We start from the raw sequence: 15,700 nt of genomic DNA on the forward strand, positions 1-15,700 counted from the left end.
TTGTAGGATCAGCCTTTCTGTAGTTTTAAAAGCTAATTTACAAGCTTGAATCACACCAGCAAATTACCGTAATCTATGCCTTGTGCATGCAAACTCATAATTGTTGGATCTATTCAGTATCTATATGAAATTCTAAATAAAATGGCATCATTTGTGTTTATATTTTCTCAGAGAAGCAGCAGTAGCGAATAAACATAATAATGAGATGAACAATGATAAAATCTTAATGGGAGTGGTGATAGGGAGTCATAGAAAATTAGGGTTGGAAGACACCATAGGAGGTCAGCTAGTCCAACCCCTTGCTCAAAGAGAGATCATACCCAACTAAATCATCTCAGCCAGGGCTTTCTCAGTCCAGGCCTTTAAAAACCTCTAAGGACGGAGATTCCACCACTTCCCTAGGTAAGCCATTCCAGTGCTTCAGCACCCTCTTAGTGAAATAGTTTTTTTTAATATCTTATCTAGACCTCCCACACTCCAACTTGAGACAACTGCTTCTTGTTCTGTCATCTGTCAGCACTGAGAACAGCCTCTCTCCATCCTCTTTGGACCCCCCACTTAAAGTAGTTGAAGGCGGCTATCAATCTCTCCCCCCCCCTCATTTTTCTGCAGACTAAATAAGAGTGGTTCCCTCAGCCTCACCTCATAAGTCATGCGCCCCAGCATCCTAATAATTTTTGTTGCCCTCCGCTGGGCTTGCTCCAATTTGTCAACAACTTTTTTTTTTTGTAGAGGGCCCCAAAAAGTGGACACATGTCTACAGATGTGGCCTCCCCAGTGCTGAATAGATAGGAACAGTCACTTTAGTGCTCCTCTTAATGCAACTACGAGAAGTTGACTCGTATTCAGTTTCTCATCCACTATAATCCCCAGGCTAGGGATGTTAACTAACGATTAATTTACTAGTTGAGGAGTCGATGGAATTTCCATCCATTACTCGACTAGTCAATATACACTTCTGCATTCCTCCTTTGAAATGTACAAGAGCCCCCGTTGGGGCTCTCTCACATTTCAAAGGAGGAATGCGGAACATCATGTGCAGCCCGGGGCCAGTGGGAAGTCCCACTGACTCTGGGCTGCACGCGGGTGTGCCATCTTGGCGGGAGTGCCCCAGCAGGCGCTCTTGTGCATTTCAAAGAGGAAGCACCCTCATGGAGCCTGGGGTCCAGCTGAACCCGGGCTCCACATGTGCTGCTGCTTTAAAATGCCATATAAATATCTGCTTGCTCCTTCTGGTAAAGTCTACAAATGTTCTCAGTGGGTCTGATTCTAAAATTGTTACTGGCTTCTCACATATAAAGATGATCATCAATATAGTCTTTTACATATGTGTGGAGTAATCCTTGTATAGCTTTAAAACGAATGAAATAGATTTTCTTACAACTTCTTTATTTTTATATTGCAATATTTTATTGGCAAATCTAATGATAGTATAATATAAAATGTGCCTTAATCTTTCCCTTGCATGTTTTGCATTACTGCAATATACTACTTGCTCTCCCCATAACCTGGGACAAACATTTTTAATGACAGGTAGGTAAACTAATATATGGTGATTTCATTTCCATCCTCATGATAGTAAGGTTATGAGAGTAAATAGTTGCTTTGAGCTTTTAATAATTTTACAAAGCTCTTATAGAGTTGATTATTTCTTTTGCACTTTTTAGCCATGTCTTAAGTTCTACCTGATAGCCTCTGGTCTGTGCTGATGGAGCTGTGCCACCCCTCAGGAGCTCAAAGTAGTACTGTACCTCCAGTCTGTGCTTCTCTTGGCTGTCTCAGTTGTTCCTGGCACCTTACTAAGAGTGGTACCACAAGCCCTATGCTCAGAGGAGCACAAAAACTGCAATTGTAGTTAGTTGCTATGCAAGGGCACCAGAGGAAACCTAATTGTACCTCCCCTGTTTTTTCATTCACTTGGACACCATTATGGTTGCATTTGATACAGGAATTCAGCCAAAGTGTCCCTGCAGAATACTGCAAGACAGAGACTGGTTCAAATACCCCAGCATGGGGATTGTGGTTTTTAAAGTCTTTTAAATGCTTGGCAGTCATCTTAATCCTGATGCTTTTGAACATGGATGTAAATGTTGCCCTATGCAGAGCCATAGATACCGCAGTAGCTATAGAGTTGCACTTTTCCATATGAAGTAGTAAGAGGGGCAAGGCAACTTGTGGGTGAAGGGGACAAGATTGTTTCTTAGGGGGAGGTGGACAATCTTTGGAAATTCCCTGTCTCCTGCATTCTGACCCTAGGAAAGGGACTTTCTCCCTGACTGGATCTCTTTTGAAGTCATGAGTGTCCCCTTCATGCTAAAGAGTGACTGGCATTCCTTCAGCTGGCAAGATTTCATCCCTCTCCATACACTAAGATATTTGAATAGGCCTCACCAGTTATGGCAGTTGGGAGCTAGAGTCATGGACTTTGCCTCTGAAATGGTGGTTTGGCTGCCACGTGGCAGATTGGCGGCACCTTTTGACATTCAGGGTTACAATGTGTGTGCCCCGGGCATGGTGAAGAGCTGTGCTGTGAGCCTCTGGCTGGATAATTGGCTATAATAAGGTCAGACTCTGGACAATAGAAGAGTCTGAATCTCTAGTCCATTGAGATGGTCTCCTTTTATTCTGTTAAAAAGATTTTTTTTCCTCTTCTCCCTAGGTGGAATGTGTTGGGTATTCAAGGATCCTTACTTAGCCTCTTTGTGGAGCCAATTTACTTCTCTAGTATCATCTTGGGGAGTTTATATCATGGGGACCATCTGTCCAGAGCAGTATACCAGCGGATAGCAGAGATAGAAGATCTACCTCCTCTGTATACGCTCAACAGACCTTTACTTAGTGGCAAGTATCTAATGGAGAAGGCTGCATAGTAACTGAATGTGTTCCAACAGTAACATAACTTTGAAAAAGCAAAAGCGGCGAGGAGTCCTGTGGCACCTTATAGACTAACTGAAGTGTTGGAGCATAAGCTTTCGTGGGCAAAGACCCACTTCGTCAGATGCGTCTGACGAAGTGGGTCTTTGCCCACGAAAGCTTATGCTCCAACACTTCAGTTAGTCTATAAGGTGCCACAGGACTCCTCGCCGCTTTTGCTTTTGTAGATTCGGACTAACACGAATACTTGACATAATTTTGATGTTCTCTGATACTTGACATAATTTTGAAGTTCTCAAACGTTTGCAAACTATGTACTGTAAGCAAGTTGTTTGTGACTACAGCAAGGAAGTTGTCCTAAACCTGACATTAAGCTATTACCAGCTATTATAGATAGATCCCTTTTCTGTATTACGAGACTCTAGCCGGAGTTTTTGTGAAATCTTCTCTGAGCCATTTCATGTGGCTGTATGTATGTGCTATTTTTATATTCTTTGTACCATGAGTGAGAACTGATTAAGGGCACTATTTCTACTTAAGAGTACTTAGACACATATAGTGCAGGGCTACTAACAAGACTAGGGAACCTGGGCATTTCTGTATTAAGCTGTTGGTTAGTTTATGAGCTAACCTAAGATCAACCCAAGATGTGATGTATACTGTGATGCTCCAGTAGTACTGTTTGATGTGATCCTTGTTACAGAGCTCTATAATCTTTTTACCTTGCCTACAGTCACCAGCACAAGTGTGTATTTTCAGATTTCTCATAAAGCAGATATGCAGTAGTGAGAGTGATAACAGGAGAGTACACCTTAGCTGCACAGTCCTCATAAATAGTAATGGAATGTACATGGCTAAAGCCTCAAGTAGCAGTTGAAAATCATGAAGGTATTTTAGAGCCACAGCTATAAAAATACCTAATGAAATGATATGTGTCGGCTGTCCAATCACGCCTTCATCTGTTGACAACTTTATAAGAATTGCACATTTTTATTGTGTATCTCTTCCCTTTCAGGTATTAGCAATGCAGAAGCCCGACAACCAGGAAAAGCACCTAATTTCAGTGTAAACTGGACAGTAGGCGATACTGCTCTTGAAATTATTAATGCCACAACTGGAAAGGATGAGATGGGTCGTGCATCTCGCCTTTGTAAGCACGCTTTGTACAGTCGCTGGATGCGTATTCATGCAAAGGTATGTATCTAAGGATAGAAGGAGCTGTCTGTCTGTGTTCATTTTTTAGTGCTGGGTTTCTGTTTTGCTCAGTCTAATAACCACCTTTCTAATAAGTTATGCTGGCTTCCTGTGTTGTAGCAGTTGCGTGGATATAAAAAGCCTTTTCTAAAATGTTTTTGAAGTTCCTAATTTGTGTGTTACTGAACTATAGATAAAAATGGGGGAGAGATGTCTTCATTCCACATTTTCTTTAATATGCTCATTTCTGGCATAAATGTTTGTGATGAGCTAATTAACTGCCTCTAAAATAAGTAAAGTAAAAATGATAACCCCTTTAAGCTTTGCTAATAATTGCAAGGTGCTGGACTTTTTCAGGTTGAACCATTCTAGTTCAGCAACATCCATAGTCAAGCATGATTTTAGTTACCTGAATGGCCACTTATTGTGGGTGTGGCCAACTTTCCCACTGTCCCGTAAAGTTTGTTTACAACCACCAGTCCTGGCTCTCAATGTTCTGTGCTGTTATTTAGCTCTAATTTACCCCAAATGTCTCTTAATAGCCCAAGAGCATTCGAAGTGTTAGTAATGCTGCTAAGTGTAAGCTTGTGTTTTCTGCTACTTATATCCTTGTGCCAGTACAATAACATTTTATAATACTAAAACATAGTTATGGAGAGAGCTGATAAGCCTTGCCTGGGCGTGGGCTTATGTAGGGAGTATCAGTACAGTTATATATAAAGTAACATTTCAAGAAATGTTCTGTTTCTTTACCTTGGCAGAATATAAGTAAAGAGAGACCCACTTGTTACAATACTGAACTCCCATGGTTTGGCAGTTTCTCTGGTTTGGCACTGGGTAGCTCCTGAAGGTGCTGGACTAGAAAGGTTCAACCAGTGGTAGCTCCTCTGGAGCCTAGCATGTGGAATACTGAGGTTACACATCAGGATGACTAAGATTTGCCAGATCATACCCCGAGCCAACCTATGACAAAGAAGCCACCCCCTGGGGGGAGTCTGTAGTTTAGTGTAATGAGGCGTTCCTATTTGAGAATGTGTGAGGTAAAATCCTACCCCTACTGAGGTTAAAGGTAGTCGCTGCGCTTGGGCTCCCCTGGTCTTCCCGAGGAAGTGGAGGTAAAAGTCAAAGAATTGTTTTTGAGAGTTTGGATAGCTTTGCCTTATGATAGATGATACTCTGGAAAAGCTGAAAGGTACCAGCAGTAGATGGCAATCCTTCAGATTTTCAGAGTCCTCTATCCAAAGCAGTTGGATCGATAGAAACAAATAGCAACTTGAGCCAGCTATTTCAGCAGAATCAGTATTCCTACAGCAGTCCCTTTCTCATTACAGTGCAGCAAGGCATTGAAGTACAGCTGTATAGACAGCTGGGTGCTGAGATTGTGACTTGAACTTGTCGTTCACTTTCGCCCCCTGGCATCTTCTTAGTCCTCTGTCATTGTTCAGAGACGCTTCTCACAAGCATATGTGAAAGGAAGACATCTCTGTCTTTTTAAGGCAGCAGAACAGGCAGGGCTGTGTAAAAGAAACTAAGATTTATTCAGAAAAATAACCAATTAGTTTTAAATATTTTTCTTCTTCCCTTCCCCCAACTTAATTAACATTTCACTCTGAAATATTTTCATGAATATACCAGTACATGAACGCTTTTGATGTAGATGTTCTAATTTCAATCTATAAGTGGCTTTAAAAAGTGAAAGGGGTCACGAATACATCATGTTTTTTGTTTATACCTATTAGGAAACAATAAGAAAGCTGTAAAACTGTAGAATAGTGGGGTCACTGATGGCTTGACAACAGGGTGCTTCTTGGTGGGTCGACTCCACTATGATTTGGTGTTGGTGAGAGTAGATTGGGAGAAGTTTTGCAACATTATGTGGTATTAGTACACCAGAATCTAGAATCTTCTGGTAGATAGTCAGGATCCCTAATAACATCTTAGCTTTCAGTCTTCAAAGTGCTGAACTGCCTAGCTAACTGTTTCTCCATCATACTGTAGTAAATGTGAAAGTTCTAAATGTCAGTACTGCAAAGGGCTGATTAGTATTTAGAGATCAGTAAACTTCAGTACAGTAATTTAAATGCTGAGGGAAATGGTAGGAAACAAGCAATTGAATAAACATAATTCTTCCAAAGTAAAAGGTAAACATTGCCAAATGTATAAAATAGCAAGGTAAAAAGGATTTGTGCTTATCTCAGACAATGCAAAAAATAGTTTTCTCTGGATTCTTTAGGATTAAATGTGTCTTTGAAGGCAAATATTTTAAAATAGCATAACATGTATGAGTTCACTGATTGTACAGGTATGAAATCTGATATCATCACCATCTACACATAGTCTTACTGATAATTTAAATATACCTTGCAATGTTTTTGGCAGCTTTTTAATATAAGTCTTGTTCAGCTGTAATCTCTGTCATAGAATCACAGAAGATTAGCTCACAGCATATCCCAAAGTAAACTATAGCAAAGTGGATTTGCTATAGAACAACTGAAAGAAATGAAGTTTTGGGCTTGTTAAGAAAGTTGCAACCTTCATTTACGCTCATAGCTTAACCTTGGGTGTAATAGAACATGAACAGCTTAAGAAATGATTAAAACACGTCACCCTGGCTAGAAGTATGGCAAGAGACTGTCCTGGCTTAACCAGAAGATCTTCTATTACCTAAAATTCAAAAAAGAATCCTACAAAATGTAGGGAGAGGGAGAGCAAATGTTCTTTGTAACCTCTAAGAATAGGACAAGAAATAATGGGCTTCAATTGCAGCAAGGGTTGGACATTAGGAAAAACTTCTTGTCATGGTGGTTAAGCACTGGAATAAATTGCTGAGGGAAATTATACAATCTTACATCTTTGGAGAGGTTTAAGAGCAGGTTAGACAAACGCCTGTTGGGTAAGCTAGATAAAACTTAGTCCTCCCATGAGTGCAGGGAACTGGATTAGATGATTTCTCAAAGTTCCTTCCGTTCCTGTGCTTCTATGGTTCTGTAGAACATTGGTGTCTCAATGTTCTCTTCCAAATGAAAAACAAATTCTCGTGAATTCACAGCTGCATGACGCAAGTGAAGAAACACAAAAAAATTAAAGGGAAAACAAAAAGACATTCATGAAAGATGGGTTAGTTGGTTGAACATGAGAAACAAACTGATAGCTTCCAGCATCAATTCAGGGGAAAATGCTTCCTTATCCATGCTTTAATGGTATTAATTCTACAACGAGGGGGAAAAAAATGCAGAATACCTTTTCCAAACTGCTGCAGATATCATCCTGTAGTGCAGAAAAGAGTTGCCATTGTCTCTCATAGTAATAAAAATAAAATGAAAAAATGTAGAGACTCTCAGGTCCAGTTATCGCCAATATCAGATGCACAAGTTTTCAAAGAACTACTTAAACCTCTTTGAGAGAGACGTAATAATGAACAGACCTAAAGAAGAGTGTGTAAGGGAAAAAGTTCCTGTAACCATCATCAGCTTTGTAGTTACTTGTTTGAAGGAGGAGGATTGGCACGCTAGCATCCCCAGGGGAGCATTCTCCGGAAGTCTGCATTGCAGCCAGCTATTTTATACAGTGAAGAGCTACAGAGATGCATCAGTGTATGAGGGCCATTGACAGAGGTTTCAGAAAGACTGAGCAGATTAGGATGATCTCGTGGTCCCTTCTGATCTAAAACTCCCTGAGATTATTACAACTTTGATTTTTTCTGAGCAACAGTTGGAGATACTCCAGATTCACCAAATACTAGAGAATTTCCCTGAGATGACACTAACTGAAGTTCCATTTCTGCAGAAATTCTACATGGCTTTGGGAGCTTCAGTGCAGTAGTCTGCATATTAATCTGTCCTGTAAAGTTGAGAGATGATTCCATCATACTGCTGCAATCCATCCTCCTTTAAGGGGGCAGGGAGGATAGCAGGAGGTTATACATAGGGTGTGTGTATCTCCTACTTAAGGACTGGAATACTACTTCATACCCATCACCCTCTCGTCTGCTGTCAGGGGAGCCTTTGTAACCACACAGGTGTGTGAGCACTATCCCATGAAGAGCAGAAGGATGGATTGCAAAGAAAATTCCAGCTAGTGGCTATCAAACAATATGTTGGTGGTTTCAATGTCACCTTCAAAGTATCTGGGGAAATGAGTAGATCCTCAGTGTTCCAATGGACCAGTAATTCTGCTGTGAGCTGTGAAGTGATATATAGTTGGATACAAATCAACTGTATCGTTCTATCCGGAAAGGATAGAATACAGTGTTTGTCATTCTTTCAAATTGCAGCCCTCATGCTCTCATTTTTCTTTATTCTGGTTCCTGGAATTGCTTGTATAATAGTTTGTTTTCTTTCTCTTTTTATTTGTGCAGCTTTCCTCTAGCCTGCGCTCAAAGATCCTCAAACCGAACCTGTACCATGACACTAAGCAGGTGGCCACTAAGTATCAAACTGCCAAAGAGTGTTTGTTTAAAGCATTCCTGAAGGCAGGGCTTGGAGCCTGGGTGGAGAAACCAATAGAGCAGGATCAGTTTTCTCTCTCTGTCTAATTCATGGACTGAACATCACTTTGGAACGGGGGGTCGTTCTGGAAATCCTGGCTTCCGGCATCATTTTCTGGCATTAGCTGCCAAAGCATCTTTTTAACATTTTGAGACTAACTAGCAAATTGATGTTTTGTTTTGCTCAAATATTGGAAGTTGATGATAAGTTGCAACAATAATTCTATATTTTGTTATAAACATTGTTTTGGTTTACTTCTCTAGAAAATCCTTTTACTGTAGAAAAAATTCAGGAAGGCTTTATTTAACAGTACCAGAACTCATTTTTCTGGGCTAGAAATAATTCCCTTTTTTATGCAATGTAAGCAAGTGCATGAAAACGATGTAGATTGCATTGGGTTTTACACTGCATTTTTCTTAGTAGCTTAATTTTTAAAAAGCTAAAAATTTAATTTCTGCTTTTCTGTTAGCTTGTTTTGTTTCTTTTATTTGCAGAGGTTTAATTGCAGAGCATATGGGTGACAAAGCCAGAATGGATTTTGGACAGCTAGCTTTTTCCTTCCTTCTCTTTAAAACCAGCTGCTGAAAACTTCATGTCTTTGATGTATGTATTTATTAGTCTGTGACCTGGTTTTTAACATATAGCTTTTTATTCTGTTTTTAAAAATACCTTTACCTCCCATTTACACTGTAAAGTCATCGTTTTTTTACCTCTGGAAACTGGAAAAAAATAAGTATTAGTAAGTTAAGAAATGTAGTCTGTAGTGCACAAACCTATTTAGAAGTAGGCAATTTGTATATCCCAGGAGCTCATGTGAACACTATCATACATTAACAGTAATGTGGCAACTTCAAAAAAACAGTTTTTAATTTTGGGGAATTAATTCTGATTTGTCCAAAATAACCTATTAATAGAATATTAATTAAAAAATTTTCAAAGAAATGAAGCCTACTAAGAATGAAGGAACTGTAAGACTTCGTTCTTGTGGTTTTCAGACACTTAAGTCCTGTTTTTTCAATTAGTTTAGAATAGCAGTAACTACCTCAGCACAGGACATTTCCTGGGGAGGAGTAACTCCATGTGTGTTACGGCAAGTGATGGAAAAAAAATATTTCCGGCCGGTTATGAATGTGCTGGAAATGATCTGTCCTGGCAATCATTATTGCTCAATTACAAATCAAAATGAAAAAAGTTATCAAGACTAGAAGTTGCCTGAAGATTTTATTAAACCTCCTAATTAGAGTCTTTAGTACATTCATGTGTAAAATAAACTCTTGTAGGGAAAAAACATTCAGAATGTGTGAAAGCAAGTAAAGAACATGCTCTTTCAAAACAAAATATTTATATTACAGTATATATATCTTTGGCCCTGCCCCCACAAACAGTATTGCAGTTGCTTACAGTTAAGCACAACTAGATCTATGGAACTGCTCAAAATCAACTGTGTGCATAAATTTGCAGGATGGAAGCCAAAATGTGGCAAGCAATAAATTAGAATAACTTGTGAACGTTCTAGTAGGTCTAACTGGGTGGATTATCTTGGAATTAGTATTACTACTAAGCTAATTCTCTGTTGAGGGACTCTGTCTACTGATAAATAATTTCACTTTGCAAACTTAACCTGTTTTTACCTATCTTTAAATTTCTCATTTAGAAGTTGAGCGCTCCTGAGATTTTATTTTAAGTTCAGGGAGTTATTAGATTAATTTTTTGGGGGTGAAGTCCTGAATGTAATATATTTATGTATTATTGTAGGCATAAATGTTAAGACATTCTAATTTACTATGAATATATGGAAACTGTAAGTGAGAGTACCTACAGAATTCTTTTTGATAAAAGAGTAACATTTAGTTGATATGAGGAATGACTTCTCATAGTTGTAGGGTTTAAAAATTGTTCTCCAGGATCATGTGCAACTAGTATCTGTGATCTGGGAGCCAATGGCTTTCTGCACAGCTTCTTATTTTTGTTCCATAATATGTGAAAATCAGAAGTTGTAGAAAAAATGTTCCTTTAAAAGATTGTCATATTCTGCTAACTTCAGCCATGTCCCTTTTTTGTTATCTTGTGTCCGTTTGTATTCTTCATAATACTCCTGTATTCTTTATATATCACAGTCATCAAGCATGGATGACTTTTTATGCATTTACTTAAATGAGTACAGAAGATAAAGACAATATGGCTTCCAACAGCTGTTAAACTTTGGGATTGACCTTTCTCTAATGTGCATTTAGCTTGGCATTTGTTTTGAAAGTTCAGTGATCTTTTTGAATATCTTCATTGTGCAGTTTAGTACAAAGTGGTAGTTGCTAATCTTACCAAGGATTTGTAATGGGATCCCGGAAATTCTTTTTTTTAAAGTTGATAATAAGTATGTATCTCAGGTTCTTTACAAAATTTAAATGAGTAACAACTTTAAAGTTAATAAATACTTGAAGAAATATAATTTAAGATTTTTTCCAATGACATTCTAGCTGTAATAAAAGATAATAGGTTAGTAAAACAGAACATTGTAAATGTAGGAATTTAAAAAAATATTCTGTAGGAATATGGAAAGGAACTTGGACGTAGAGGTGAAACTTGAATCATTTGTTTATATCTATGCTCAGGATTTAATAACCATAGACCGTTTGCTGCCACTTGCTGATGAATCATACAATACAGAGTTCTTTAAGTTAAAAACTGTCTTCACATTAATATGCTAGCTTTTCCTAGCCCCTGACAGGGTTCCCAAAACTTTAGTACAGCTAGTTATAAGAATTATGATGGTTAAACAGTGTACAGTTAACACATGTACAACAATGGGCTCTTTGCACAGGTGATAGTTTCATTATCTTCCTCATGCTAGATAGTATAGATCACACTGTTGTAGGGTAGAAAATAGTTAATGGGTGAAAAAAAACCATTAGATATTTATATGGTGCCACTCCCGTGTCCACATTTAAAATCTAGAACAACTCGCAGCTGAAATTTCAGGCACCATAGAGCTGCATCACTGGTATTTTTTATCAGTATGCATCTTTGTTTTTAAGTATTTTATTCACCAAAAATATAAACAGTCTTTCAACTAGATACCTTGCATGTACAGATAATAATACTTTCTGTTGAAGAGGGAGTAAAATTATTAGCTGTAGGCTGCTGATCCCAGCTCATACGGTGTTGTGCACTCAATTTGTATGTCCATAATGAAAGAGTAAAGGTGACATCATGAAACCTGTTTTCTTTCCCATCTCTCCCAAAGACAACTAGCAATAATTTTTTTCACTAGGGAAAAATATTTGAGTCTTGGACATTTTGTGTTGAGGTTGCCACATAACTGAAGTGGAACTTTTTTAAAAAAATGATATGCTAAAGGTTCTCCATATATTGAAAATTATCTTTTTGCCTTTTGCTAAAGCAAGCTTTTCCACTCAGAGGGGATACTTTCAAGTCTTTGCATTTTTATCTTAATCAAGTGTCTGTTATGAAAATCATCCTGAAGCTTTTCAAATGGAAAGGTGAGCTGAGATTCAGGTATGTTATGGGAATCAAAATGTTTAAAGTTACTTAAAATGAAAGTGAGCCAACAGAAATAAAATGTATACAAAATGTATAAAATATATTATCCTGTCTCTAAATTGCTGTGTGTTGGTTTTGTTTTGTTAAAGCTAGGCAGCCTTATAAAATACCATATGATATCAGTTGAACTGAGAGTGTTTGGTGCAGTTTACAGTAATACTTGACTACAGTTCCAATCAAATAGACACTGGACGTGATGAAAAGTGCTGTGTAAGAGTATGGTATGATTATTATTTATATACACATTAAGAATATCCAGAATTGTCATAATTAATGAAGCAGTTTTGACAGGGATATCAAATCTCATCCTTCAGATCGTAAACCAATTACAGATTAGGGTGAATCCTAAAATGCTCAGGGGGCAGATTACCCCATATGAGCTATTCAGGGTTCTTACACCTTCCTAGTACTCCCCATTGTCTGAGACAGGATACTGGACTAGATGGACCCAGCCTGTAGTGCCTGTGTCCTATGCCTCTGGGAGTTCAGAAGCCACAAAACAGAGATTAGAACTCTGGAACTTGATTTTGGAATTAATTTGTCCGAAATAGAAATTGAGCCTTCTGTGTCACTCATCTTAATATTATAGCACGCATCTCAGCAGGCTTCCACCCAAAAGGAACCAGAGGTGGTTTCATAGTTATATGCCAGGCATGTTTATATTTGGATGGCCCCGTGGGCTTATTTTGTACAATTATATTACACAGTTTTACCATATACTTTTAAGAATGTAATAATTTAAAATAAGTTGTCATTTTAAGCTTCTGCATAGAATTGATATTGCATTAGACCAGATTATCATTGGGCAGAAGTCTTTTTTTGACAAGTGCAAAGACTGTTAGAGAAAGGTGTTTCAATTTCAAACGCTAGATTTGTTGCGCAGTCACTTTCTGGCTGAAACAGACAAAATAAAAGGAACTTCTTGGGCTCGTCTACACTGGCCCCTTTTCCGGAAGGGGCATGTTAATTTCAGCTATCGTAGTAGGGAATTTCAGCTTCAAAGTAGGAATAAGAGCCTCCGGAAAAGGGCGCTTTTTCCGGAGGATCGGGGCCAGTGTAGACGCTCTTTTCCGGCTTTTCTAAAAGCCGGAAAAAAGCGGCGGACATTTTTATTTAAATGCCGTGGGGGATATTTAAATCCCCCGCGGATTTCCCTACTACGATAGCTGAAATTAACATGCCCCTTCCGGAAAAGGGGCCAGTGTAGACGTAGCCCTTGTGTTTCTTCCTAATGGAAGAAGCACAAATCGTCCTCTGGGATGTGACATTCCATTCCTGCATGCACTTGCAGCTTCCAAAATGAATCCAAGGAAACAAGTGTTGTTAATGTAAAACATTTCTTTTTAAAATCTGGCCCTATGTCTTTTATAAATTGTGTAAAATTTCCCCCCTCCACTGCTTATGTAATGGCTGACTAACCTGTACTAACAACACTGTGAACTAGAGGAAATTGGTGGGTGAGCAATTAATTTAATGGCAGGACTCCCACTGAGTTCAATGAGTCGAGGATTTCATTCTATACATTTAAATATCAATAATTTTTTAATGAAGCAAAACAAAATCATTTAAATACCAAAAGTTGCACTGATTTTGAAATCCCTATACTGACGTTTTTGTCCTCTTTCTGGTAATCATGCAAATAATATAGCAGAAGGCTTTTGTGAGTGGTCATGTTTTGTTTTTGTTTTCTTTACTGAAACTATTAAAAATATAAGGAACATTATATATGTACATAACAGTCTAACCCATTTGGAGACCGCAGAAGTGACATTTTAAAGAATTTTTATCTTTGAGCGACAGTCTTGAGTCTAGGAGGCTCAAAATGTCATCACGTTGCTTTTTAAAATGTTTTGAATATTATTACTAAACCAGTGTAGTTGAGTCAGTAGATGTGCGTTTAGCAGATTAAAATACATTGTACATAAATTGCTGTACATTATTTGCATGAAGCAGTTACTCTTTCCCTATTTCTGACGTTCACATGTAAAGACAATACACCTACCTTGACAAACTGATAAAGAGCATATTAAAAGAGCACTGTCAAATATTTTCATGATACTGTTTATTTTTGGTTGTCCTCTCCATCCTTCCTAATACCTTCTTAGAACATTCACCCTAACAGTGTCTCTAGAAATGTTATTTTCCTTGGGGCACAAACCCTCCCCACTCCACCCCTACTGCTACTGATTATCCTAATGAATTACTTTGCCTACAACCTTGCTTTCTTTAATGCTCTAGAGATTTGAAAATATGAAGTTATATAAATACTAAGAATTATTATTGTTACATCAGAATAATCAATATTATAAACATATATCTATCTTAGGGAGCTGTGTGTCTTATCATTGTGTACGTCCTTCCAATGCCTATTTTTCATGTTAGGTACATCATGAAGAATAAATACTCCATATCAATTCAAGGGTGCAAGTTAGTCTGGCTCATGATACTTTTTTTTGAGGGTACCATCTTGGTCTCTGTAATCTCAGCTATCATTTACAACAACAACAAAATCCCCTAAACAGTACGGGAATATTTAAAGTTGGAAATGTACTGAAATATTTATGCCAGAGCAGCGCCCCATAATTCTGGAGTAAGAGTGCCTTTTTTCTGATTTATATTAAACCAAGTCCAAATCCATCACTACACGAGAAATGGGCACTCTTAGTCCAAAATCAGTGTGTCCTCATAGTGCTACTTCAGTTAATTTTCAAATGTGGATAACCCCTATGTCTCTTACCTGATTTCAAGGAACAGCAGAAAATGTGAACCAGGTACACACCAGTATCCTTGATTTATACAGCCATAATCTGTAGAGAACTTAAGCAATAGCTGTAAGAAGTGTGAACTGCCCCTGCACCCAAATGGCATGCTGACACAAAATGCCTTATTACAAGAAGATAAGTTATCAGCATTTCTGAGAGAGGGAGAAACTCACACACAGATCTGCACATCTAGCCCAGTAGCCTGTCTTCCAACATGGCAATGAACAGAACAGAACAGAGTAACTGTCACCCAGTCTCAGCATCTGGCAGTCAGAGACTTAGTGACATAGAATCATAGAATACTATAACTGGAAAGGTCTTTGAGATGTCATAAAGTCCCACAGCAGGACCAAGCACCATCTAGATCATCCCTGCTAGATGTCTATCTAACCTGCTCTTAAGTATGTCCAATGATGGAGATTCCACAACCTCTCTAAGCAATTTATTCCAGTGTTTCACCACCCTGAGAATTAGGAAGTTTTTCCTAATATCCAGCCAAACCCTCCCTTGCTACAGTTTAAACCCATTGCTCCTTGTCCTATCATCAGAAGTTAAGGAGAACAATTTTTCTCACTCCTCTTGTAACACCCTTTTAGGTATTTGAAAACTGCTATCATGTCCCCTCTCGGTCTTCTCTTTTCCAAACTAAACAAATGCAGTTCTTTCAGTCTTCCCTCATCAGTCATGTTCTCTAAACTTGTAATCATTTTTATTGCTCTTCTCTGGGCACCCACATATCTAGAGCATGGAGTCATATTTGAAATGATCCAGGGTAATAGTTATTGATGGACCTATCACCTATTCATTTATCTAGTTCTAAGTCCA

The 15,700-nt window shown here is 38.3% G+C and overlaps 1 protein-coding gene across 5 annotated transcripts in view; it reads left to right on the forward strand.

The window, feature by feature from the left end:
• Positions 1-14,621, forward strand: part of ADARB1 (adenosine deaminase RNA specific B1) — a 100,303-nt gene extending 85,682 nt beyond the window's left edge. For 4 of the 5 annotated variants that reach the window (XM_075934164.2, XM_075934163.2, XM_075934162.2 and 1 more), the window contains 3 exons: positions 2,660-2,841; positions 3,890-4,068; positions 8,426-14,621. In XM_075934164.2, coding sequence (XP_075790279.1) covers positions 2,660-2,841; positions 3,890-4,068; positions 8,426-8,602 — 538 coding nt within the window. In that variant the 3' untranslated portion in view covers positions 8,603-14,621. The remainder of the gene's footprint in view (positions 1-2,659; positions 2,842-3,889; positions 4,069-8,425) is intronic. The other variant, XM_089779853.1, reaches the window with a different exon arrangement.
• Positions 14,622-15,700: the final 1,079 nt, after the last annotated feature.

This window comes from Pelodiscus sinensis, chromosome 7 (assembly GCF_052426305.1).
Source record: "Pelodiscus sinensis isolate ZL-2025 chromosome 7, ASM5242630v1, whole genome shotgun sequence".
Taxonomy (NCBI): domain Eukaryota; kingdom Metazoa; phylum Chordata; order Testudines; family Trionychidae; genus Pelodiscus; species Pelodiscus sinensis.